At 48.7% G+C, this 26,326-nt stretch overlaps 1 protein-coding gene across 3 annotated transcripts in view; it reads right to left on the minus strand.

Moving 5' to 3' along the window:
• LOC133342573 (myoD family inhibitor-like) overlaps positions 1 to 19,182 on the minus strand; it is a 38,694-nt gene extending 19,512 nt beyond the window's left edge. The window contains exons 1-3 of one of the 3 annotated variants that reach the window (XM_061551759.1): positions 18,474 to 19,164; positions 9,313 to 9,409; positions 3,506 to 3,703 (exon numbers count right to left, since the gene is read on the minus strand). In XM_061551759.1, coding sequence (XP_061407743.1) covers positions 3,506 to 3,703; positions 9,313 to 9,409 — 295 coding nt within the window. In that variant the 5' untranslated portion in view covers positions 18,474 to 19,164. Of the gene's footprint in view, positions 1 to 3,505; positions 3,704 to 9,312; positions 9,410 to 18,473 lie in introns of those variants that run through there. The other 2 variants (XM_061551758.1, XM_061551760.1) reach the window with 2 other exon arrangements.
• Positions 19,183 to 26,326: the final 7,144 nt, after the last annotated feature.

Genomic DNA, 26,326 nt, shown 5'->3' on the forward strand with positions numbered 1-26,326 from the left:
GTTGCTGTACGTACGGAGGGTGAACTTTGTTCACACGCCGTACGTAGCCAACCGTGCTGATGAGAAGGTGCGCTTCGTTATCCGTTATCCGTGTGTGTTCAGCCTTTATTCGTTATCCGTGCTTGTGTGTGCACCACTGCCCAATGCAGCAGCGGGCAGCATCGCCAAACAATTCGATGTTGTAATCGGATGAGCAAAAATAGCTGCCGGTAATCTCGCACTGCGTTGCCACCGAGTGAGTATTCAGCAAGAAATGGCATTATAATAACCTAGCGTGGACTGGCCACGTGCATGTTGTGATTAATCTGATGTAAAAAAAAAGACTTGACTAAAAAAAGCAAGAAGAAGCAATGATAGTGGTAACAGCTTGGCTTAATCTTATACAGATTTACATAGTGCCTGAGTCAGGGCAGTGGGCAACGAATCCATGGAGACCTCACCACAACAGCCTGCAGTCACAGCACAGCCACAGACGGTAAAGGTGCAGCCCTGCAAGTGCTTGCTCTCGCCACCGCCGGTGGATGGGTCTCAAGGAGAGGGAGCTCTACACAGGCCCTCTAGCTGGCAAGACATCTCTGAGGAGGTGGGTACCCACACGTCACCCCACCCACCACAAGCGCGACTCATCATGGCGTAGCTCATTCATGCTGCTGGGTGCACAGAGGGGGTCAGGGGGTAGGGGCAGAGGGGAAGTGATTTAAGAAACTTTCCTACTTCAGCTGCCGCGCCGGGAGATTGAATCAGCCAAGTCCAGTGCGCTAAACCATCACACAATGGCAGCAGCTCTAATGATCAGCAAGATAGCATATATATATGAAACAGATGCACTTCATTTATAACCAGACGAGGCATGTCTGGTTTGCAAGAATAGCCTGGAGTACGTTACAAGTGGAAAAAAACTAAACAAAATACGACGTATAGCATTTCGAGAAAAACATAACTGTTGCTGGGGATACTTCACCAACGGAAAACTGATTATAATGTTGTGAGTGTTTTAAGGCAAAGCACCTGAGGCGTTAACAATCTCACGAGAAAACGCATTTATCTTTTCGCCGAAGAGAAAAAACAAGAGACAGGAATTCACACGGCCACTTAAAATAACTTGGCTCAATCCCGTGTTTGGACTTGACATCGGAAAATATTTCAAAGCAAAGGAACAAAGTCTCACGGATGAAGAATCGCCGGTCCAGGTGGGTGGATCCGACGCAGATTAACATTCCTGCTGCTCACACCACCCTCCGCGCACGTGGAGACCTTTTCTTGTCGTTGTTGGGAAATTAAATGGGATTCTGAGTCCCACCGCCGACAGCACAACACTCCCCGGTTGCCTGTCGTGCAGGGGGACCGCATCTCAGTCCTCTCTCATAGTAATGCAAAGCGTCCCGTGGTTAAAATGAGTCCCAGGGAGGGCTTTCTCGTGGCTCTGAATCGGTGGTGAAAATTCCACATTCCTATGGCAGAGATCAGTTGCCCCATTAAGGTAAAAGATAAAAGGGGCAAAGGTGCAGCCCTGAAATGTCTTGCTCATGCCACTGCTGGTGGCAGGAGGACCTCCACGAGGGGGCGCCGCAGAGAGCCCTCCTAGAGCGTGGCTCTGGGAGATGTCTCCATGGCCCCACCCCACCTCAACTCGCCTCTCACATCTCCTGTCACGTCCCCTCCTCTTCATTCCCAATCTTCTCTGTCCCTCTTTCTCCCTGTGCCAAATCTTCTTTTCGGCCCTTCTCCCTCCTTGCAGCACTCCACTGGAATAAACTTGCCCTGTGCATTGAGCAGCACTGCCCATAAACTAACACTGCCCATATACTCAACACTGCCCATAGACTCAACACTGCCCATAGACTCAACACTGCCCATAGACTCACCACTGCCCATAGACTCACCACTGCCCATAGACTCACCACTTCCCATAGACTCAACACTGCCCATAGGCTCAACACTGCCCATAGGCTCAACACTGCCCATAGACTCACCACTGCCCATAGACTCACCACTGCCCATAGACTCCCCACTGCCCATAGACTCAACACTGCCCATAGACTCAACACTGCCCACAGACTCACCACTGCCCATAGACTCACCACTGCCCCTGTACATTAAGCAGTCCCCCTCCTGAACCGTTCCTCTCTTAATGTCCCACCTCTTCTCTATTCCCCATTCTCTTCCTCTTCCCTCCCCTCGCCTCTCTAACTTCTTTCCATCCCTCCCCTACCTCTATCGTGATCACCCATTATTCAGCCCTTGCATGCCTACGCCAGCTAAATCATTATATTATGTTAACCTGTATTAAAATACGTCAGGCACCTTGAGCAAAGACGCTCTACAAATGTAAAATAAGGTCGGAGTATATAAACAAAAGCTGGTGCTGACAACACGCATTCTCACAACGGACAATGATGTCTTCCAAGCAAGACTAAAAATTGCCGAGTAAATAGTACCACTGGCAAATCTGAGCTGAGTCAGCATGGGCCATCACGGTACTACTCGTAGAACCGAGCCAGAACCAAACCGCAACACGCCGGCCTCTCAAAGACGTCCCGATCTGCCTCGTGGGCCCAAGCGGGGCCGGTGGCAGGTGTTTGTGCGTGACCGCCAGCCGGGACTCCGTGAGGCCACAGCGTCGCCGCGTCACCGACTTGCGTGCGGTCACCGCGTGCGACGTCAGCGGCGTGCCCGCGTCGCGTCTCGCGCTCCTCCCGAGCTGCGCTGGGCTGACTCCACACGGCCCGGATCGCTTGTGCGGTGAAAAAGAGGTCTACGCGTACCCTACACGATACTCTCTGGAACACTGAGACAGATAAGAATCTGCGTGAGCTTAAATCAATTGTGCATTGCTTGCTTTGTGACGAACGGGCCGACGATGAGAATACCCTGGACGGCCTTGCAATCGAATCGTTCCATCCCAAGCGAGTTTACAGGTGGCATGTTTTTATAAATAAATCAAAATAAACATTCCCTTGTGCAAGCGCGACTATATTGTACGGACAAACTTGCTGCACAACTTGTCAACCTGTTCCCACCTCATTGCTCCTTCACGCTACATTCATTTTGTGACATGGCGCACACACACACACGCACGCCAGCCAGTCGGCGTTCAGTGTCAGTGCTTTTGTTAACTTTGTTATCACTGCATCAGGCTGCTGTGCATGCGTGCCTTTGCAAGGTTACCTTCTGCACTTGAAACACAACAGTGGTGCATAAGCAACTTTGCCATCGCGTGTGTGTGCATACGCAAGTCCATTTGTGCTACGAACCCGGCAATCCGAATTCGATTCCCGAGGCCGTGCATGCGCATAACCACTACGGTGAGCTGCGTCGCAAAGCGAACAGAGCCAAGGTGATGGAAAAAGAAAGCCTCTACCCTTTCTGGCACCAATACAGCAGGTGTTGTTTCAAATGCTCAAACACCAAATAGACGCCTATTGGCTGGCATCATCAGGTCCGCATTACCCACGCATCATGCTTGCGGTGAAGGATCTCACGGACGGAGGCAAGGTGGCTGTACCTTCTCCGTTGAGCTCGTGAGCGGGTTCCGACTTGCGCTCTCCTCCCCGCTCATCGTCAGCGGCGGCGGCGGTGGCGGCGCGCTGCCCCTGCTCCTCACCGGGCGTGCGCACGAGCGCAGAGCTCTCCCCTCCCGGAGAGCCGGCCTCGTCCGCGCCATCGTCGGCTCGCTCCGACGGCAGGCGCGCTCCGTCCCCCGCTGCAACCCAAACATCACGCTCACGTTTGATTCTGTTGAGCCGGGCGAGGTGCTCGAGGTGAGCGGATGATGACGAGTCTCGTTTGCAAGAGTGACCTGGCTCGCTGAAAATGAGAAAAGCAAAAAGAATATATATATCGTTTAAATAAATATATATCTCTTTAATAAATAAATATCTCTTTCATAAATATATATCTCTGTCATAGAAGAACAGCAACGAAGCAAATAGATATAGGAGCAGAAAGAACCGCGCTTGCAGGAGGAACTGAAAATACCCCACGACCGTGCATCGATATAATCAAGGAAATAAATGTCCTGTAACACGTTGGCTTGGAAAAAATACTTTGAAATTGTATCACAATTTCGTTTATACGAATACGTGGTGATTATTGCACGAACGGTGTGCAACCAAGAAGGGCCAAAAACATTACCAATTTCTATTATTTTCCATTTAAGGCCAATGTTTGTTGACAAATTAGTTGTTAAAGATCTAAACTAATAAGGATATATGTATGTCAAATACAATTGCAAGTACAGTTCACAGCATATATGCGTGCGTGCGTCTGTGGTATACGTGAGCAGCAGTGTGGCAGTGGTTAGCGTGCTGCACTGTGAACCCAATGAACTGAGCTTGATTCCCGCTCACAGACAAAATTGGCGAAATCTAAACCAGTTCTGGCGATGTGTGTTAACATCGTCACAATTGGGGAGATGAAGGCGGCCAGGCGTAATGCTGGCCAAATAACCTCCTCGTGTGCCATGCCGGTCTTCATAGGTGCTCACTAACTTGACCCAACAGTCTATTGTGAAGGCTATATGGGGGATCTTTGTGTTGTTTTTTATATGCACGTTTTAAGCACATAAATAGTTTGGGAATGTATTCCTAAGTTTGTTAAGCAAAATTATATATATGCTTTGTTTACATTAAATGCATTATTTTTGGTGATGGAATGATGCTAAACATTTGATTAAATGTTTAATTAATTTAATGAAATTTTATTTAAATGTATTATATTTTAAATACAAAAAAACGCAAAAAAGTAAATAGATATCTCACAATCCATTATCAGAAGAAAATTTAACTCATCTCGAATAAAGTTGTATACCGTCCAAGTCAGTGTGGCTACCTGCTCAAATATTCAGGTAATCAATCCAGAGACAATGACGAACAGTTCACAATCCTATGGTGTGAGTCAGTCTCTCTACAGCACTGTTGACTTACCAAAAAGTAGTCCTCAATGTAATGATCTCAGGGGGATGATGAGCCGAGTTGACTCCCAGCCACAAGTTCAACTCACGATATTCCAACTGTGAGGCAGTCGAGGTCACGTCGCCATCACGGCAAATGTTGTTGATGTCGTTGCTAAGTTCCTGCTCTGAGACCTCAGAGTTGCTCTAACGTTGACACCTAACCACAAACTACGCTCTTATAGGATCCTACCATCAGAGGCTCTAGGTCAGGTGTCGGCAACCTACAGCTCCTTAATGACCGATTCTGACGTTATTTATTAAGGACCACCCCGTCTCACATTCACGTTGCATTGTGGCTCTATGAAATATTTTTCACCGAATTTGACAAAAAAATAATCCACTTCTTGTTATTTTCTTGGTTCTTTCGGTAAAGTCACGTAGAAGGAAAATAATAAAATAATAAAAATAAAACATAATAAAATAAAATAATTCTCACGACGTTTCGGCTACAACGCAAGCAGCCGTCTTCAGGTGAAGACGGCTCACGACGTTTCGGCTACAACGCAAGCAGCCGTCTTCAGGTGAAGACGGCTGCTTGCGTTGTAGCCGAAACGTCGTGAGAATTATTTTATTTTATTATGTTTTATTTTTATTATTTTATTACTTTCCTTCTACGTGACTTTACCGAAACAACCAAGAAGATGAATCCCTGCAGTCACGAAAGCTTTAAACCACTTCTTGTTACTTGGTCTGCCGACCCTTGCCCTAGGTCTCTCCCCTTCGTTGTGTCGCCAAACTCCTGGTGCCACTCAGACGCCTGCCTCGGTAACATCTGCCTTGTTCAATCAAAGATGCACAGCGTTTACAAGCATGTACAGCGCCGTGATGATCCATTACAGGTGGCAGGTTTCTGACCTCAAGTTCAAATAAATCTTTAGTCTGAATGGGAATGGCATTTTAACTTGTTGGGTTCATTCTTCTTGTATTCGCGTGTCAAACTCGTTGGGCGCTGCACCCCTCATTGTGTTTCACAAGCGAGGGCTTTTTCTTTGTTCTACTTGTATTTTTCATAAAGGAAGATTTTATTGCGTGAAAATACATTTCGTTTCAAAGTAAATCGTTAACTTTTTGAGCGAGCAGCAACCTCAAAGCCAATGAAATGAAAAACAGGTGCCGGGTGAAATATTTAAAACCCTACGAAATTCCTTCTCCACACAGCAGCTGCAAACCACACATCACCAGAAGGGCATAGGCCGTCAGTCCAAATGGCCCCATGTTCAGCTATGCAGCCACGGTCATTTCCACCGCCAACTATGAACCAGTGGTGGACACTCCACATTCCTATGGTAATCCTTTGGCTTTATGGCTTTTCAGACCACTGTGATCAAGCAGCATTTGTTTCAGCATGCAAACTCTGGCCTGGTTTAGAGCATCTGGGCTTCATATGAAGCTCAGTTTTGACACAAGCAACACATGGTTACATTACACTGATCGGGGTAAGGCAATTTCTTATACAAGCACAATCACTACTTTAGTTGTAAGTCTACGGACTTGTGTTTCTGGTGTTCATATTTTATTCTACCCAGGGAAATGATGGGCACAGTCGAACACGAAGAGGTATGCGGTATTTCCACCACTGGGCTCAAGGCCAGCAACGCAGATAATAAACATTGCCCCATCGCTCGTTGGTGCAGGAAGACGATTTGACTTGTTTTGAAACTCTGGTGTGGATGGGATGTGTTTGTCTGTCGTCATTCCTGCGCGGGGGGGCTGAGATCATCGACTCGCGACACAGGAGAACCCGGTTCGACCACAGGTGGGCTGGTAACACCCCACAACCAAGCACCCCCCCCCCCCCCATTTAAAGACAGAATCCCAGCATTGCTGGTCCAATCCCTCGGCAACAACATTCAGAAAGTCTTTCAATTCACCCAGTCAACTCGTGTGTTTTTGCAAGTTGAAATGCACATTGATTTCGTCTTGAGAGTCTAATGCTTACAACCGTAAGACTCCACTCAAATGACAACAGCTCATCTTGTTTGGGAGCATCAATAGCCCACTAAGCTAGCTGCGGAAGTGCCTTGGCAGTGGTACAGACAGGAGGCCGGCATCATCATCAAAGCCTTCATTAAGGAATCAATGCAAAGCCTTTCATGCATGCTTAACCCCTGAATCGCTAATGACTTACCAGCTCCAACCTGCACTCCAGCAATTGACCATTAAGTAGTCAATCTCTCGCCAAAACAAATAACGTCAACGTGGGAGTGCGCCCTTGTCTCCTCCGTGTAACAGTCCTCAGGCATTGGTACAAATTCAATATTCCTATGACGGGGGCCAGTTTTTTCTCCGTAGGATAATTGCTTCATAATTTATCGCAATGTGGTAGTCATTTTAGTGACCATGTATGGATGATGATGATGATGATGATGAGTTGACCCTTGACCAGGATATCATCTCGTGACCTTCTGATTGCGAGTTGAGCCACCCAGTCGGATACTATGATAAACAATAATCACTCAACAACAATAATAATCACGTGTAGCCCCTTTCAGCCAACACACTGTGGGATGGACGACTCTCGACTATGCCACATCAGCGAAGGGGCTTGTTTGGCAATACTTCCCCTTGCTGGCCAGTGCGGGCTTCATTGTGCAGCAAGTAAGTAGCATCAGTACGTGGGTTTTAGAAACAACCATTTGCTCAGCGTTCAATTTACTGCAGGCAAGTACGATAAAAAACAATGTTGGGATAAACATTTCCCGAGAGCTGTTGTTGATTGGCTTTGCGTCATTTCCTTTGGCTTCGCAGGAAAATAAAACAAAGCCGGCTTGTGGTGGTTCTCCCACTAGTTTTAGAATTCTCGATAGATTCCCCGAGTTGGGCTCTCCCGAGTAATAAAATGTTGACCTGAAGCCTACCTTGTGATACCATATAAATCTAGATACGAAGATAAGATCAGTTCGGCTGAGGGAACACCGTTTGTAAATGTCTTTTTCCTTTTAATTTAGGATTGATGTAGCTATAAATTATCTGGTTCATTACATACTATTACAGTGTTAAATACATTTTTCTATTTGCAGCATTACATCTGAATCGTATTTTAAAATCGAGATTCATTTCCCATGATCTCATCTGCCACGCGGAAACCGTGTTTCCATTCGCGGGGAGAACCTCTCCACGATTCAATGAATTCGCCAACGATCGTTACCTTGAAGCAAACTGGGGGCCCACTGAGACCAACGTCTTGTGTGTGAGGGAGACGGGCGCGGCACGCGAGGCGGTGGTGCGTCTCACGACTCAAACGTTAAGCGCAGAATAAAAGGCAAGGAGTGAAGAAAGAAAACCCCAATGTGGCAACAAAACGCGACGGCACAAAAAATACTTTTTTTTTATGTGCTAGACACTGGTGACTCTAAAATTAAATGGCTAATAATTTCAACAACAACAATAATAATACTGTAGTAGTGGTAGTAATGATAAAGCACATTGCAATAACAATTCAAATCAGTTTGGAGGAGCTGCCGTTTTTGCATTTTAGATCGTGCGAGTTCGTTTGGTTTGGATCAGTGAAGCTCATTATCACAAAATATCCCTCGCCATAGGAATGTTGAATTTCCACATGTATCCGAGGAAGGTCAGCACAGTGCTAATTAACCAGAGGGACACTTTGGGCAGTCAGACATTATACTACATTTTGTACCTCTGGGAGGAGGGAGTGGTGGCGCAGTGGTTATCTTACCCCACTGTGAACTGGGAGACTTGGGACAGATTCCTGATGGCAAGTGATATCAACCCCCTCTTCATGAACTCGCACTGACCAGCATAGCGAAGTATAGTCAAGCATTGCTCCATGATCCGCACGGCAGGGGAGCTCTTTAAAGGGCAGTCTATTATTATTGACAAATTATTCAACTTTAGCCAGCAGTGGCCAGTGCACGCAATTGCAGGGCTGCACCTTTACCAATCCCAACTTCTAACGAAATAAAATACCGATACATTACATCGCCTATGGTACAAGGCTTTGTTATTCTTAAACGAAATGTCATGTATTCCGTACACTGTATCCTAACTGTTGGGCATGCATGTCAAGTTTAGTTTGTGTACAGCGCTCTGAAACGCCTCGAATTGCTGTCCAGTGGACTATCGAAATACGAGACGGAGCGAAGTGCTGACGTTGACGAGCAACCCGGGCAAGGGAGCGAGCCAGCGAGTGAGCGAATCGCGCCGTGTGCTCGCCATTCAGAAGAAGTGCGTACGTTGACGAGTAACCCGGGCAAGGGAGCGAGCGAGCGAGCGAGCGAGCGAGTGAGCGAATCGCGTCGTGTGCTCGCCATTCAGAAGAAGTGCGTACGTTGACGAGTAACCCGGGCAAGGGAGCGAGCGAGCGAACGAGTGAGCGAATCGCGCCGTGTACTCGCCATTCAGAAGAAGTGGCCTCTTCTCTTGCGTCTCACGGTCGTCGCGCTCTGAACAGTCGCCGGGCTGTGTGTCTGGACAAGCTCTCGAGCCTGACATCTACAGACCCAACAAACAGAACGGAGCAGCGGCGGCGGCACCAGAATCAGAATCTGTATTGAGACTGCAGGAGGAATCCGATGAGCTATGAAGCTCCGTCACACAGATGCCCAGTATGGGCGGGTCAGCAAGCTGCAACAGCAAACAATACAACACACACCATAGGAGTGTACGCATAGAAAACATTGTAAGCAAGTCACTCAAGAAACACTAAGAGCGATTCGTTAAAGCTTGAGCAAGGGAGCAGAAACCAACAAAACAGTCCCAGATCACACCAAGGTAACGCCACACAGCAGCAGTCCCTCAATGTAATGGCACAATGACATTTAACCAACGATACACAGGCAAAGATGAAAGTTACAAATCACATTTGCAAATGTGACTGCTGTATCCTGCACTATTCTTCTGCTTCGAGGTATTTTTTGGAGGAGGATTTACGATGTTGAGGGAAGGAACCACGTCGTTCCACAACGTTGGTGCCGCAACAGCAAAGGAGGCTTTTGTCACCTTTTCCAATTCTCGTTCTAGGGATATTTAAAAGGCAATTAGATGCAGGAGACCTTGCTTGTTACCGTTCCTATTGTCAATGGCCCCATTATCGTTTACTGCATCGGAGAGAACACGATCCAAGATGCATTTAATTTGAATGCACAAACACAAACAACAACAGTATCAGCTGCCATTCCACTCCAAAAGCGGCAGTGATGTCCCCACGGGAGTTGTGTGTGCCAGGCCAGGTGCACTAAAGGAGGCCACACATGGCAGTGTTGGTCATACGCAACGGGACAGAAACAAGTGTACACCCAGTAGTTTTATTATGCCATGTTAAGGCTTCTTCTTCTTCAGACGGCTGATGTTCGTGTACAGCAACGGCTATACTTTTACATTGGAGGCGGTTGAGGCAGTAGCCGAGTGGTGAATCATCGCTCCGATGACGATGCCTCCTCCTCCGTGTTTGTGAAACGGGCGTGTCAAGGGTAGTAATGCACAAATCAACATGCCCGTCTCACCAACAACGAACTTAAAATCGCTTTCAAACCTACCACCTCGCTGCCTCTCTGGGCCAACGTTTCCTGATCCTTTGAAACGGGCCCCAAACCTTGTTTGCAAAAGGGTTTTGCCGATAAAAATAGGCAACCCAACAAATGAGTGATAGAAAACACATTCCTGCGGAGGGAGCTGGTAGGAACGTTGGGTTGCTCGGTCAATGGCCAGGGTCAACGGCGGCGTGGTGTATTCCGCAAATATGGCCGACTGTGAGGGCGGGCACAAGCCGGCGTGAGTAGGTTAAATGTTGAGTTTTATAATAAGGGCACCACGGGGTGACCAGCCCCTCCCCACCCAGCCCCTCCCAGCCCCTCCCCACCCTCCCCTCCCCACCCAGCCTCTCCCTCCCCACCCAGCCTCTCCCTGCACGACGGATACAATAATCCCCTGTGGGCTGGTGTAACCAGGAGGTTCCTACCAGTAAAAGACTCCAGTTTAGCTCTCTGCGTGAAAATGGGCCCCACCGTGTCGGGCCTGTGTGTATCAGGCCTCACACTGCTGATGAGACTCAGAAAGTTGAAGCCGGCTCACACGTCTCCTGCACAAATGCTGCTGCAAAGCAATCATGTGGAATATTCATGCATCTTGGTCTGAGATACGTAAATGTGTGGGATTCCTTTTTGGCAACGAAACAAGCCCTTGTCTGTGTAATAATAATAATAATTTATTATTACCCTGAACCCACTAAAGCAGCGAACAAGACATTTGCAGGCCACACTTTCCACAATGGAGAGAGCAAACTGCCCAACGTGTTTGCCTATGCATGAGGAGACACTTTTGACAGGTTTTTTTTTTAAATCCTACATTTCATGACCCGGTTTGAACTCCGTGGATGGGCAAGACTTATTATATTATATCTTTGCAATTAATCCACCTTGAAGAAATGCTTTTCAGAGGGGTTAACATTTCACACCGGCTGAGTAATGAGTGGTTGAGACAGCTCCAGTGGAAAGAGCCCCGAGGCAAAGTCTTCGCTGACAGAGTCTGCTGGACGCTGAGAACGTGCGCGCTGCCACTCGGAGCTGCCCCGAGTAACGGGCCAACGGATGCGAAACGTATTAAGGAGGCCTGTCCAGACGAAATAATCACGGTGGTTGTGTTATCATTATTATATTCAACGCTCGCAAATCGGGAGGTCGGCGAGTTCAAATCCTGGTTGGCGGTCGACTCGGCCCATCAACGCTCTTGGGGTCAATAAAACGAGCACCAACTTGTCAACGGTTCTTTTCCTAAGAGTCAACCGCCTGCCATAGGAAATGTGGAATTTGCACCACTGGCTAAGAGCTGCATACAGGCGATGAGTACCGACTCGATGCTACTTAGAGGAAGGAACTTACTTGGAATTTTTGTGTGATTTCCATCCTCAATCAGCTGAAGGGTCCACAAAATCTCCGATTGCCCTTGGCCCCATTCTTTATATTATCCACATCCCCCCCCCCACGGATGAGGAGTAAATTCACGGGAAACTGTGCGAATGATCGGATCGGCGACACTGGTTGCACACAATTCCGCGGATAAGAGAGGTTCTCCTGTAGTTCTGTGGAACGAGCGCTCAGCTCACGAGCGGAATGCTTCGAGTTCAATTTCCATCTGGTGCGGGTGGGGGGGGGGGTGCTGTGGTTGTGGTGGTGGGGGAGTGAACTCAGCATATCATTCCTCCAGGGGTGGTAAACCGCGTATCATCTTGTGGGAGGTCAACCGTGATTGCCTCATGAAGCGACTGGCATGTGCACAAAGGCTACGTAATTTCCCACACTGCCTGAAGAGCACCAATGGGGGTTTCCAAGTGTCTTTATTTTGTTTAACTGGGTGGGAACGGAGACGGTTGAGCAGTGATTGAGCCGGCTCGTCTGAGCGTGAAGGCACTTTGATAACAGGTAAGGGACAACTGCAAATGGCATTACCGCTTGTGCGGGTTACGTGCTAATTCAGGATTTGGACGGTGGGAACAAATCCCAAGTACTGTATGTGCAAGTGTTTGAGCCAGAGAACGAGTCAAACGGTGAGGCACTGTGGAAAAACTGAGCTGCTGCATAAACAAAGACGAACGTTGGTTTTAGGATGAGGTAATGATAATATGCTGGTAATGATTTACACCACTCTAAATTTCAGTCTCTTGAAATTTCTCTTTTTAGTCAATATAGTTCTTTGTTTAGTCGGGAATGCCTCAGCCGAGCACTTATTAAGGATGGCACGGCACATCACGAGCAGGTGGTGCAGTTGGCACCACGTCAGCCCATCTGCCTTCAACTCCCCAGTGCACCTGGTACTCACGTTAGAATGAGTCAACCTACAGAGGGAGGGTCCAACCAGATTTAGATGCCACATTTTATGGCACGAGTGTTGTTAATTGTAGCCAGGAATTAAACCCACGTCATCACGATTGTAGTGCAGAGTGTGACCTACTTTCCAAACCACGCACAGACACAACAGTAGACATTTCCTACTCAGTGGTGGTGATGTTACCATAGTGCTTGTGCCAGGCTCGGTGCACTTTGATACAAATACATTTTCCGTAAAATACTACAATCGGCAGCGATGTGTGTAGCCACTTCATGAGATATCATCAACAAGTCCATGCCTGACATATAAATCAATGACTGTCCTGATGAAACTGGATTTATGTCTACATTGTACCTCCGTAGTCTAAATCACTCTTTTCATAATTGTTCCAAGGCTCGAACCCCTGCCCAGAATAATTTAGGTTACTCATCAGATGTGTATTTTCCTCAGACCACTCATTCCCAGCAGAAATAATTAACATGCCAATTAAGACACTGGTTTATCTTTAAGACATACATTAACTGTGGAAAAGCCATGTCTAGTGAGGATACATTTTCCAAATATTTTTCATCAGATTTGTCTGCATTTTTCAAGCTGTCTGAATTCCTCAACTCTCACACCAACACTGGGAAGTGATTTAAACTGCTTGCAAAACATTACATTAACTTCATCACCAATACAGTTGGTTATCCTTAAAAACGACCCGGTGAACTTTGAAAACAATTACGTACTTTTACATAACATATAGATTGTGTTGTTAGAACCACTCCTGCAAGTCAGGCCATGGAATTCCTTAATCATCCTTTGTACACCACCATAGTGATCGGTATGTAAACCCATAATAATAATAAACTCAAGTCAATATTCAAACCCATTGCCAGGGATTTGACTGGGCCCATCATTAAGTGGTTCACCTAATAATTATGCATCAGTGTTCCTCTGCACCACTCAGGTGCTGCCCAATCCATTACATTCTATGCAGCTGCTGGTTTTGCCCGTGGGCCAAGGCAGCTCTTGACTGCAGCGTTAATACGGATGCCTCATTACGCTGTGGCCCCCCCCGCCCCCTCTAACGTCCTGACAACGTGTAATTCGTAATTACGGTGCAGAGTTATCAACCGCGTGGCCCCATCTGCTTAGCGAGTGTTGACATAAAATACCGCACGTTCACCATGTTCACAAGAGCAGCCCCATTATGTGACAGCGGTTGTAATAAAATAGCAAAGCCTCCCCTCCTCAGTCCCTTGCAATAAATTGAGTAATTGTACCTGCATTAAAAACTGGGCACATTCCCGGGGCCAATTTGCCAAGAGGAAATATTTGCCACTTTTTATAATGAATAGGAGTATAAAATTATTTACAGCCCTTTAGCAAAATCCACTGCGCAATGAAAGCCTTGTTGTGTTGGTCATGGGTTGTTTTATTTTGACTTATCAAACCTCGCCATTATTGGATCAGTGTGGGACTGGCTCAGAAATCACTCATCTCTGATTAGCATTGGTCACAAATTGATCTCAGGTCACCATGTTCATCGCGCAGCACGCTATGTGACGCTGCTCCATTCCATTCATTATTATGAGTATATAGCATACACTCATCTAGTTGGTAGCTCTGCAGTTAAGAGTCCTGGCCTCACAAACAAGGTTTTGAATTCATTCAGTTCGTTAATTATCTGTCCAGGTCAATAAAATGCGTACCCCGTTGTGGTAAATCTTCTAATCAAGTCACTGGCCCATGGAGATTCAACAACACCCCACCATGGGAATGTGGAATTGTCATCACTGGCTCAAGATTGCTGCTCCATTGCTCCCACCAATATACAGACACTTCACCTTCACCTTTTGACTATGCAGCCAGTCAAAAGGTGACTCAAACTCCTCCATGTATGTTTTCTCAAAGTAATTTGATGAAAAAAATTATATAGCGCCTGAAACATCGGGATGTCGCAGAGTGCTTTACACAAGATAAGCGACTTGCATCATTTCTCATATGTGGAAGGGCACCCCTAGTGGCAGCTGTCCCTGTGGGTACAAAGTGACTTGGCACCTGGCCTGCAAACTGGCATTCGTCGTCTGCCAGTAGGGGTCAATGATTGCTGTACGTAATTCCAATTCATTAATTTGTGGGTAATGTTTCGAATTTGTCAATATTTGGACGATGACGCTATCACACAATGGCTTACGACAGCAGAACTACAATAGTCTGAGCTTTTATAATCCGTGAACTCCTGTAACTTATGACCTAACACAAACCCATATGGCAGATTCATGCCATTTGGGTCTCAGAAAAATGCATAACCTCGGAATCCACAAGTTTATCGCGAATTAATTTAGCTGCTAGTTCCGTGCCCATGCTACAATATTTTTGCTGATGGAGTCGGCAAATCCCTCCCCTAATCCGAGCACACCGTGGCGGTGTGACTTTTAATGGATGATGGATCTCCCGCAGCGTGCCGCGGGTTTTGCGATACGGTTCCACCCCACCCCCAATATTGCCGCAGATAATTATTGGAGATTTACCGGAGTTTCGAATTACGTCAGGGGATCTTTAACGTCCACTGTGAAGTGGACTTCACGTAGTATTTAATGGTTTGTACCTGCCCTGGTATTAACCAGGGTGGCCGGTTGGCTCGAACCGCCAAGCTCTGCGACAAGCAGAGAATGCGCTACTGCTGGGCCACGTCACATAAATGATGATATATAACAGTTCATAACAAAAATACTAAAGGTCTTTGAAGATTTGTCATTGACACGTGTTAAAATTATGAAGATGTGTTTAATGTCCTTAATATGCAGTTACAGACATCTCCATGTGCAGTGGCATACTGTCGGTGGCATTCACGCGGAGTGATCTGGACAACAATCCCTACCCACTTGCATTGTGGGGGCAGCAACAATGAAGAACCTGATGAGTGGTCAAGCGTTAATGCCACTCGCTGTCGAGATCCACAAACGTGCAACTTAGAAGCTCAATTTCTGCAACGTGCACAATCACCGGTGTGTCATGCAACTCCTGTTCAAGGGACACCTCGGTGCGGGACTGTGCGCAACGAATGGCAGTGCAGCTGTATAAAACACAGCCACACGTGACGACATGTGATGACCACGTGCCGCTGTATAAAACACAGCCACACGTGACGACATGTGATGACGCACACGTGACGACATGTGGTGACTCACAAGGGAGGGGCGCAGCCACCGTGGGTGCGTTGTGGCTGTCTGGACACTGCCAACATTGTTAGAGACGACCACATTTTTGGACAAAAATAGCGGTGTAAAAAATGTTTTTGTTATTATTTTAGTTATGTCATCGGCCTGTGCAGTGCACACGACCCCAGGGACAGGACACGGATGTCCGTATGCATAGAATGTTCACCTGTAGATAGCAGAATCGCAGCATTCCAGTTTCCTCCGATCATTATTCACAAATTGTTTTGATCCCAGATACAATTTCATCCCATAATCTCATCCCATAATCCGCGTTGGTCCTCACTTCTGATTGGTCCCCTTTTTTCACTCCACCCCTAATACCAATACCCCGCCTTTCGCCACCAAGTGGCGGTGACGTCACCACGGCGCCTGTGCCAGGCTAGGTGCACTTTGAGGCCACGTAAAGTGTCGAAGACTCGCTGGCAGCAGGTCTCGGGACAGACCCGGGTGCCATGGGTTGGCCGACTGAGATGACTGGGAGATGCAGCAGCTGTGCCCCCTACTGTGCCAACTTCTGTATTTTATCCACCCAGCGCTCCGCTCGTTGTTGTGAGCGTCGCTCTTCTGTCCTCCGTTGTTGCTAGAGGGCGACTGCCTCCAGCTGCCCAGTAGCAGCGTCCTTCACGAGCCTCCTCCACAGAGGCCGATCAAGTCCACTCAGCTCCACATCCTCCCGTACCGTGGTGAAAACACCAAAATAAGCTCGTGCTAGAGACTCCACCCCAACCCCCTACAGACACCGCTTGACAATACTTCATTGGCTCTACTATCTGCAGTTTAACTCACGGATAAGAGGAGTTTATGGGAAAATGCATCCCAATTCAACACACAACATGCTCAGCACCATGCAGAAAAGACCCCAACGCAGGATACAACAAGCGACGTGCCTTCCTCGAACGCGTAGCACACCTGTAAGACAACATCCCCGTGCATGCCTGTACAAGATCACAACACACTCATCAATAACCCCGAATAAGACACCAACACAATACTATGACACGGTGCTTGTGTATACACACCAAACCTGTCAACCCCTTATCAGTCTCTACCCTATTACAGACAAATATTAGACCGTATTGATCACGCCGTCCATCCTCCAGCGTCCCATCACAAAGGAAAAATACAAACAAATAGACAAACAACAGTTGTTGTTGTTGCCCTATTGAAACAGTTGTACGCCGTATGGACCTCAAAACTCAATTTCCCTGGACAAGAATGCGAGTAATCCGCATGGGTTGACCGCTCTGACGCAGTGTACCATAACGTGTGTGCTGGACCTCTTTCGCACCGTACGTCAGCCAACCGCGCTAATCGGAGGTGCACCATAACATGAAACCCAACACGCAGATATACATAAATAAAATAACACGTAAATCAGAGCGTATGTAATATATAACACGTGAACTTGTACAGTTCTGTACTTAAACAACAACACTCATTTACATCAAACGCAAACATAACTGCCCTTACAATGACACACCCATTATGTACTTACAGAAACTGGCAGCATTATCCACCTTGTGCTGTACATAATTGACAAATAATAATAATACCACACACACACGTACATAAAGTACGATAAGACTCTTAGCGACAAATACTATGTAAGATTCATAATTTACATAGATTTTTTCTGGGTCTCGGAGTGAAATGTGTGTGTGTGTCGTCCACCCTCCTCCACCCGACACGGCCAGACACACACGTGCTGTCACATTGCCGAGTGAGCTGCGTGACGAGCTGGGCACAGCGGTCACGCTGGGACAGCGGTCCACACGTGCGCGTGTTGTGTGTGGGTGGTGCGTGTTGTGTGTGGGGGGGTGGTGCGTGTTGTGTGTGGGGGGGTGGTGCGTATTGTGTGGGGGGGTGGTGCGTGTTGTGTGTGTGGGTGGTGCGTGTTGTGTGTGGGGGGGTGGTGCGTGTTGTGTGTGGGGGGGTGGTGCGTATTGTGTGGGGGGGTGGTGCGTGTTGTGTGTGGGGGGGTGGTGCGTGTTGTGTGTGGGGGGGTGGTGCGTGTTGTGTGGGGAGGAGTGTTGTGTGGGTGGGGGGGCGTGTTGAGTCACGTCAGCACCAGCGTGTATGAACATGTGTGTGTGTGTCGGGTGGAGGAGGGTGTACGACACACAGCCTGGCCATACAACCTGGCGCATTCTGGACACAAGATGTAACTCGCCTGTGCATAACACACACAGCACATGGCATGACACGCACAACACACACACACGGCATGACACACACGGCATGACACACACAACACACACGGCGTGATACACACACACACAACACACACGGCATGACACACACACAACACACACACACGGCATGACACACACAACACACACACACGGCATGACACACACACAACACACGGCATGACACACACACGGCATGACACACACACGGCACAACAGAAGAGCATCCAAACCTTTAACGCAGCAACACAGCAGCATTGAGCACGTTCCATTAAATAACAACAGTGACGACAAATAACTTCGACGTAGATAAACTTCAGGTAGGAGACGACTCACCTGTACATCAATCAAGGCAGGGCTCTCCCAAGTCACACTTCGGACAGAGCTTCGAGACTTCTACGACGTCGTCTCAAGCGTGAACCCGAGCCGCGTTCATTCCGTGACCGCCTCTTGCTGTGTGACTCAGAGCGATGACAACAACTCCCGATCTTAAACTTTGCTTCGCTTCCGTCTCGTCTTGCCACTGGTCTCTCTCACCGCCCCTGTCTGCCTGGCGTGTCCCTGTCTGCCCCCCCCCCCCCCCCCGTGTGCCTCCTCCTCTGGGCGTGCTGATGCTGATGCTGCTGCTCCCACCCAGCCCGACTCCGGGGTTTGTGGACCCCGCTCGCCTTAACAGGAGCTCGCTAACAAAACACTTGTGAACGAAGAGGTTGGGACCTTTGTGTTGGCAAGCTGCTGCTGCTGCTGTTGTTGTTGATGATACTGGAGTTGAAGAGCCGCAGTGGAGGGGAGCCGTAGCAGCAGCAGCAGCCTCGCGAATTCTCTGCGTCTCTCGCCCCCCCACTGCACAACTCACGGCGCTGAGGCTGCGTCTGGGGGGGGGGGGGGGGGCATCGTCGTGGTCGGGGCTCGCCCCAGTCCATTCCCCTCTCGAGACCCAGCCCGGCCACTGCCGTCACATCCGGAGCACCGCGTGTGCGTGTACACGTGTGTGTGTACACGTGTGCGTGTGTGTGTACACGCGTGTGTGTTTGTGCTTAGTCTGGCAGAGCAACTCGTGTGTACACGTGTGTATGTGTACACGTGGGCGTGTGTGTACACGTGTGTATGTGTGTGTACACGTGTGCGTACACGTGGGCATGTGTGTGTACACGTATGTGCTTAGTCAGACAGAGCAACTCATGTGTACACGTGTGTGTGTGTGTACACGTGGGCGTGTGTGTGTACACGTGTGTATGTGTGTGTGTACACGTGGGCGTGTGTGTGTACACGTGGGCGTGTGTGTGTACACGTGGGCGTGTACACGTGTGCGTGTGTGTGTACACGTGGGCGTGTGTACACGTGGGCGGTAATGTAGCGGTCACCGCTATGCCGCGTTACGAACTCAATTCCAGCTCACGGCCAACACCAATGACGATTACCTGAACCGGTCCCGGGCCTCCCTAAGGTATACTCAGCCTAAAATTAGTACGCCGTGTTTAAACATTGCCACTGGGGAGACAAAGGCGGCCGGGCGTGGTGTTGGCCACCCACCCCGCCGTGTGTCGTGCCGGGCTCCATAGGTGCTCGCTAACAGCACTTGCCCCAACAGTCTGTTAATGCCACACGGGGGTCTTTGTCTCGTGTGTGTGACCCGCTGGGTACACTGTTTATTTTACCCTCTTTCACCAATGCGTCTACCTTCCGAGCCCTTAATGTTACGCCCCACACACCACTGCAAGTGGTCGGCGGTGACTGAGAGCGTCTGTGATGCAACGAGCTGAACGGCTGTGTGCAGGAATGTGTGCGCACTGTACCCATGAACCCTCCACCACCGCCTTGCGATCCGCACACGCGTGGGATCAATTAGCCCGGGCCAGCGAAAAAAAACCCACAACGCTCGCAACGCACAGCAAGCAGCCGTGTGTTGCGGCCGCTCCATCACTGCCTGCCTCGCACAGTGATCGCAGAGAAGAAGGGTCATGATCATTAATCCAATGCTCTTTTTTTAATTTCTAAAATGTGAAGGGGCCACATAATTGGTGTTTTTTTTTCTTCCGAAACAGCATCGCAGGGTTACGCTCAGGGAGATGCAGTCCGATTTTTTTAAATCAGGTGCCTAATGTGTGTCACATCCTACTTACACGTGACTCACACAAAGACCCCCACCTAACCCCCCATAATATGGCCTTTAACAAACTGTTGGGGCAAGTGCTTAGTAAAATCGGCAGGGCCCACAAGGGGGTGGGTAGCCAGCCCCACGCCCGGCCGTCTTTGTGTTTACACACCGCACTGGGTGGCCTCGCGTGCACACTGACACACACACACACACTGACACGCACCACGCGGCGAGAGAGCAGAGTTACTTTTCAGAACTGCAGAAGTAATGCGATGACTGAGACCGTATTCTCAGGATAATCAGACGCACAAACCCGTGCCGGTCCACACACACACGCGTACAGCTACCGGATTATAAGACGCACCGCCAAAGCTCCTTTAAAATACAGGGAGGGGTGAAATGTGCGTCTTTTAATTAATCAGCGTAATACGGTAGATGTAACAATGCAATCTTACAATGAATGACTGTGTATGTGTGTAAGGTCCTATGTAAACAAATTAACTCCTCCTCCATCCCTCCCCCATTGAGACGAGTCGAGACACGCCTTTGTTCACATGAACCGAAAACGGATGACACCATCGATTCCTCCTTTGTGAATGTATTCTTAAATTTAAACACAAAACGTAATGCATGAGTAAGTGCACGCTTTGTAAGAGGAATCTGACTACACGTGGCTGTCACGATACGGGATGCGGGTGGCCCTATGAACATTGCAACATGAGATTAATTTCCGGCCACAAGTTAACATCTGTGGCGAGTGATATCTGACCCATTTTTGGGCCCCCTTTTCACCAACCGGCCCCACTGAGTGGCATGGTGAAGTAGGGTCAAACAACCCCCACGATATGACTGGCAGTGAACTGACAAAATGACTGCAAATTATTTGCATGTTTATATAAGTGCGATTGTTGGACGGCCATTATGTTGCAGTATAGTTATTGGTGCGTCGGCAATTTAAGCAAAAAGACGATCGTTTTTTTACCGAACAAATAGCGTAAATGAGAACAGTCGAATCTCGATTCCATTTGGCAGCTATGTTGTCTCTCTGGAGACGAGGCCCCCCCACGATGTCTTATGAAATTTGGTCGTGTAGTTTTTGCCGCAAACCACAAGGACGTTAACGCGAGTTTTGCCAACTTTGTCGAGGGGGCTTCAATCGTTGCAGCCTGCGTGGGAGACACGTAAATAACATGCCCTAAACACTGTTTTTGTAAAACAAAAAAACGTGATTTTTCTCTTCTTGTAGTTACGTAATTACTGGCCCTAAATTAAACGATATTATGGGGGGAAAGTTTTGCTGGCTGATTTTCTGCCTGGATTCCTGCCTGGCTGGATGGTGCGCGGGTAATTGGGCACGAAAAGCACCGTCACTTAATGGCACTTTTGGAGGAACAAAACGCATACGTGATGTCACTTCCTTGAACATCATGTTTTAGGATCAACCCGAAATGATATTTCCTTCAGACCATCGTAGGCCTAATTAATCCGAAAACGGTCATCATATCCGTCATAAGCGGCATTTCACGAATAACTTGCAAGCCAAACTTCTACCTGCAGAAAAGCGTGGCCAAATGTTCAAGAAGATTTTGCTATGCACGGTCAAAGTGTGGGCGCGTGTGTGTGATTCAGAGATTTGTTGTGATTGGGTGCTCGGAGTAGAATGGAAGGAGGGTGGCTGAGGAGGCAATGGTGCCAGTGAAGGGTGCCGAGGGGAACACGGTGGGTAAGAACGTCTCTTGTCACCCCACGTCATATATGATTGATGCAGCGAATTGACGGATTGCCAGGGCTGTCCGTGTTTACTTTAATGGAGACAGCTGTGACTGCCTGAACGTCTGTCTTTATGAATGAATGAATGAGACCCAACAGCTTGTTAAAGCTTCCAGAGGCGCGTTGACTCTGTGTGTAGTCCCTGGTGTATAAAACGCACGAGCGTTGCAAGCTGTTGCTTTCAGAATGCGAGCATTAGGTTTCACGCCGTGGTTGATTTAGCTATCAATGGCGGAGGATAATAGCGTGTCTTATTTGGTTAGTCGTATCCTGCAAATTGGTGGCAAACTGTTTTATGAAGTTGCAGAGGGGAGATTGCTCGGCGTAACAATTGTCAGTTATTTCTTAAATATATTGTCACTACTTAAACATGATGAATATTGTCGTACGAGTATATGCGGTACTTATATGGTCGCATGAGTAGATACATTCATTCTCTCTCTCTCTCTCTCCTTCCTTCTCTGTGTGCACAGTCTCGTTTCCGAACTTTCTCACTCCTTGCACCCTACAACTGGAATAAACTTCCCCCGTACATTAAGCAGCACTGCCCATGGACCCAACACTGCACCATAGACTCAACACTGCCCATGGACCCAACACTGCACCATAGACTCAACACTGCCCATGGACCCAACACTGCACCATAGACTCAACACTGCCCATGGACCCAACACTGCACCATAGACTCAACACTGCCCATGGACCCAACACTGCACCATAGACTCAACACTGCCCATGGACCCAACACTGCACCATAGACTCAACACTGCCCATAGACTCAACACTGCACCATAGACTCAACACTGCCCATGGACCCAACACTGCACCATAGACTCAACACTGCCCATGGACCCAACACTGCACCATAGACTCAACACTGCCCATAGACTCAACACTGCACCATAGACTCAACACTGCCCATGGACCCAACACTGCACCATAGACTCAACACTGCCCATGGACCCAACACTGCACCATAGACTCAACACTGCCCATAGACTCAACACTGCACCATAGACTCAACACTGCCCATGGACCAAACACTGCACCATAGACTCAACACTGCCCATGGACCCAACACTGCACCATAGACTCAACACTGCCCATAGACTCAACACTGCACCATAGACTCAACACTGCCCATGGACCCAACACTGCACCATAGACTCAACACTGCCCATGGACCCAACACTGCACCATAGACTCAACACTGCCCATAGACTCAACACTGCACCATAGACTCAACACTGCCCATGGACCCAACACTGCACCATAGACTCAACACTGCCCATGGACCCAACACTGCACCATAGACTCAACACTGCCCATAGACTCAACACTGCACCATAGACTCAACACTGCCCATGGACCCAACACTGCACCATAGACTCAACACTGCCCATGGACCCAACACTGCACCATAGACTCAACACTGCCCATAGACTCAACACTGCACCATAGACTCAACACTGCCCATGGACCCAACACTGCACCATAGACTCAACACTGCCCATGGACCCAACACTGCACCATAGACTCAACACTGCCCATAGACTCAACACTGCACCATAGACTCAACACTGCCCATGGACCCAACACTGCACCATAGACTCAACACTGCCCATGGACCCAACACTGCACCATAGACTCAACACTGCCCATAGACTCAACACTGCACCATAGACTCAACACTGCCCATAGACTCAACACTGCACCATAGACTCAACACTGCCCATGGACCCAACACTGCACCATAGACTCAACACTGCCCATAGACTCAACACTGCCCATAGACTCAACACTGCACAATAGACTCAACACTGCCCATAGATTCAACACTGCACCAATGACTCAACATTGCCCATAGACTCAACACTGCACCAAGACTCAACACTGCCCATAGACTCAACACTGCACCATAGACTCAACACTGCACAATTGACTCAGCACTGCCCACAGACTCACCACTGCCCATAGACTCAACACTGCACCATAGACTCAACACTGCCCATAGACTCAACACCGCCCATAGACTCAATACTGCCCATAGACTCAATATGGCATATAGATTCAGCACTGCCTATAGACTCAGCACTGCCCATAGACTCAATACTGCCCATAGACTCAGCACTGCCCACAGACTCAACACTGCCCATAGACTCAACACCGCCCATAGACTCAATATGGCCTATAGACTCAACACTGCCTACAGACTCAGCACTGCCCATAGACTCAACACTGCCCATAGACGCAGCACTTCCCACTGTACATTGAGCACCCCCCCTCCTTAACCTCCCTTCCGTTCCTCTCTCAAAGCCTTGCCCCGTCTCAATCGACCATTCTCTTCCTCTCCCACTCGCCCCTCCACTCCGTCCCGTCCCTCCCCTGTAGCCCTTTCGTGACCCCGTGTGCCCTCTATCACGGTCACTCATTCCTCGACCCTTGCACGCTCCTGCTATCTAAATCGCTCCAGTTGTCACGCTTTTCAACGTTGTTATAAGATCGCGATGAGATTAGGCGCTCTTTAATGTAACATAAGATAACATGTAAACACACACAGACACCTACAACGTACACATAACTACAGTACAAGGGCATACACACATGCTTAGCCATGTAAATATATACACACATATCCCACTACAGCCATACAGACTCGTGATGGTAGTGGACACATAATAAAGTCAGCACAATACATGTAGATGGGCCATGCAAGTATGTAATAATAATAATGTTCAATTTACTGCTGGATAATAGCCTCGCGACATGCTGTGTCAGTCAGGGGGGTTGCTTGACCATACTTGACCATGATGGTTCAGTGTGGGTTCGATCCAGAAACCAGCTCCAATATCCTCATCGCTGCTGTTAGCTGTGGCTGGGAATCCAACTCGGGTCTCCTGGTTCTTAGCGTAGTGCCTTCACCAATGCACCACCGCTCCACCCAGAAAATGCATAAACAGCATGGTACATAGAGATTCAAAATAAAATGACATACATTGAAGCACAACAGCGAAATATTACAAATCAAGAGTGTAATACACACAAACAGCGCTACATAATACAGCTCTCGATCTAAACGTGTCCATGGACGACTTTACACATCCAGAAAGAAGTCGTCAACACAAATGGTGACTCCGTTTTCGTCTGCCCTTCTCGTCCTTGCCCCGCACCTCCGATCAGCACGGTCGGCTACGTACGGCGCGAAAGAAGTGCCACATCCACGCATGCGCACTGCATTCTCCACATCGGATGCCACGGCCAGGGATGCCGCAGTGTGCATCCCCCCCCTCTCCGCGTGCTCCAATCGCGCCGTGCAGCAGTGGAGGAGGCACGACGGAGCCCCCCACCCCCCCACAGATACAACATATCTGGCCAACGTACACGTACGGTCCGCTGTTGTCAATCCACTGCTGGATAAGCACCTCCCAGCAGCCTGCAGATGTTTGACCACCCTGTACCACGCTAGCCAGCGCGGGGGTGGTAACGGCTGTGGGGGGGAGGGTGCACACCGATGCTCGGCTATGCGGGACTGCCTCTATACCCTTCCCACAGTGCCAATAGCACCTGTTCTCTGTACATGGTGGCCACCCATTGGAGGGCGCCGCGGTGGCGAGATGTTAACGCCATCGCCTGGTATGCAGGGGGTCGTGGGATCGATCCCGGCTCTCACGCCTGCATATTTGTAGTTTGAGTGTTCTCCTCACGTGATGATAAGCCAATTCGTTGCGCTATCATTTGTGGTCAGGTCGCTTCTGATAAAGAGCTGTATAGTTCAGTGGGCCCTGCCTGGTAACAATAAACAAAAATAGTTAATCGTTTTATGGTAGTTTATAGTTTGAGCAATACAATCCTGGCTGAACCCTCCTTATCGTCTGAGATCTGACGAGATCGCGATCATCTGCGTGATTTAGCCGGACGGCGGTGGAGCACGCTCGTGGAGGCCGCTCGGGGCTGGTGGCTCACCGCACACATGTTGTGAAACTCTCTTCCTGTGGGCGTCGGGGTTGCCATACCCCAGTGATGAGCAGGCGCCAATAATTGCCCAAGCTCTGCAGTTCTCTATATATTAAGGTGTTATCAGCCAATTGACGAGTGTTTACACGTGAACGGAAACCAGGGCACCTGGAGAAAACACACGCATGCAAGGGGGAAACACTCTATCCCACACAGAGGGAGAAGGTGGAGTCAACGTGTTTTGCTGTATTGCCTTCTCCTGGCGAGCCAGGGGATGACAACCGCGACGCCGGCGGGGAGGAAGTTAGCCAACATCTGTGCCGGTGATCCACGGTGCTGGATTGCGGGCTGCCACGTGCATAGCCGA

This window comes from Lethenteron reissneri, chromosome 15, assembly GCF_015708825.2.
Source record: "Lethenteron reissneri isolate LAM-NWPU_2019-01 chromosome 15, ASM1570882v1, whole genome shotgun sequence".
NCBI classification, from domain to species: domain Eukaryota; kingdom Metazoa; phylum Chordata; class Hyperoartia; order Petromyzontiformes; family Petromyzontidae; genus Lethenteron; species Lethenteron reissneri.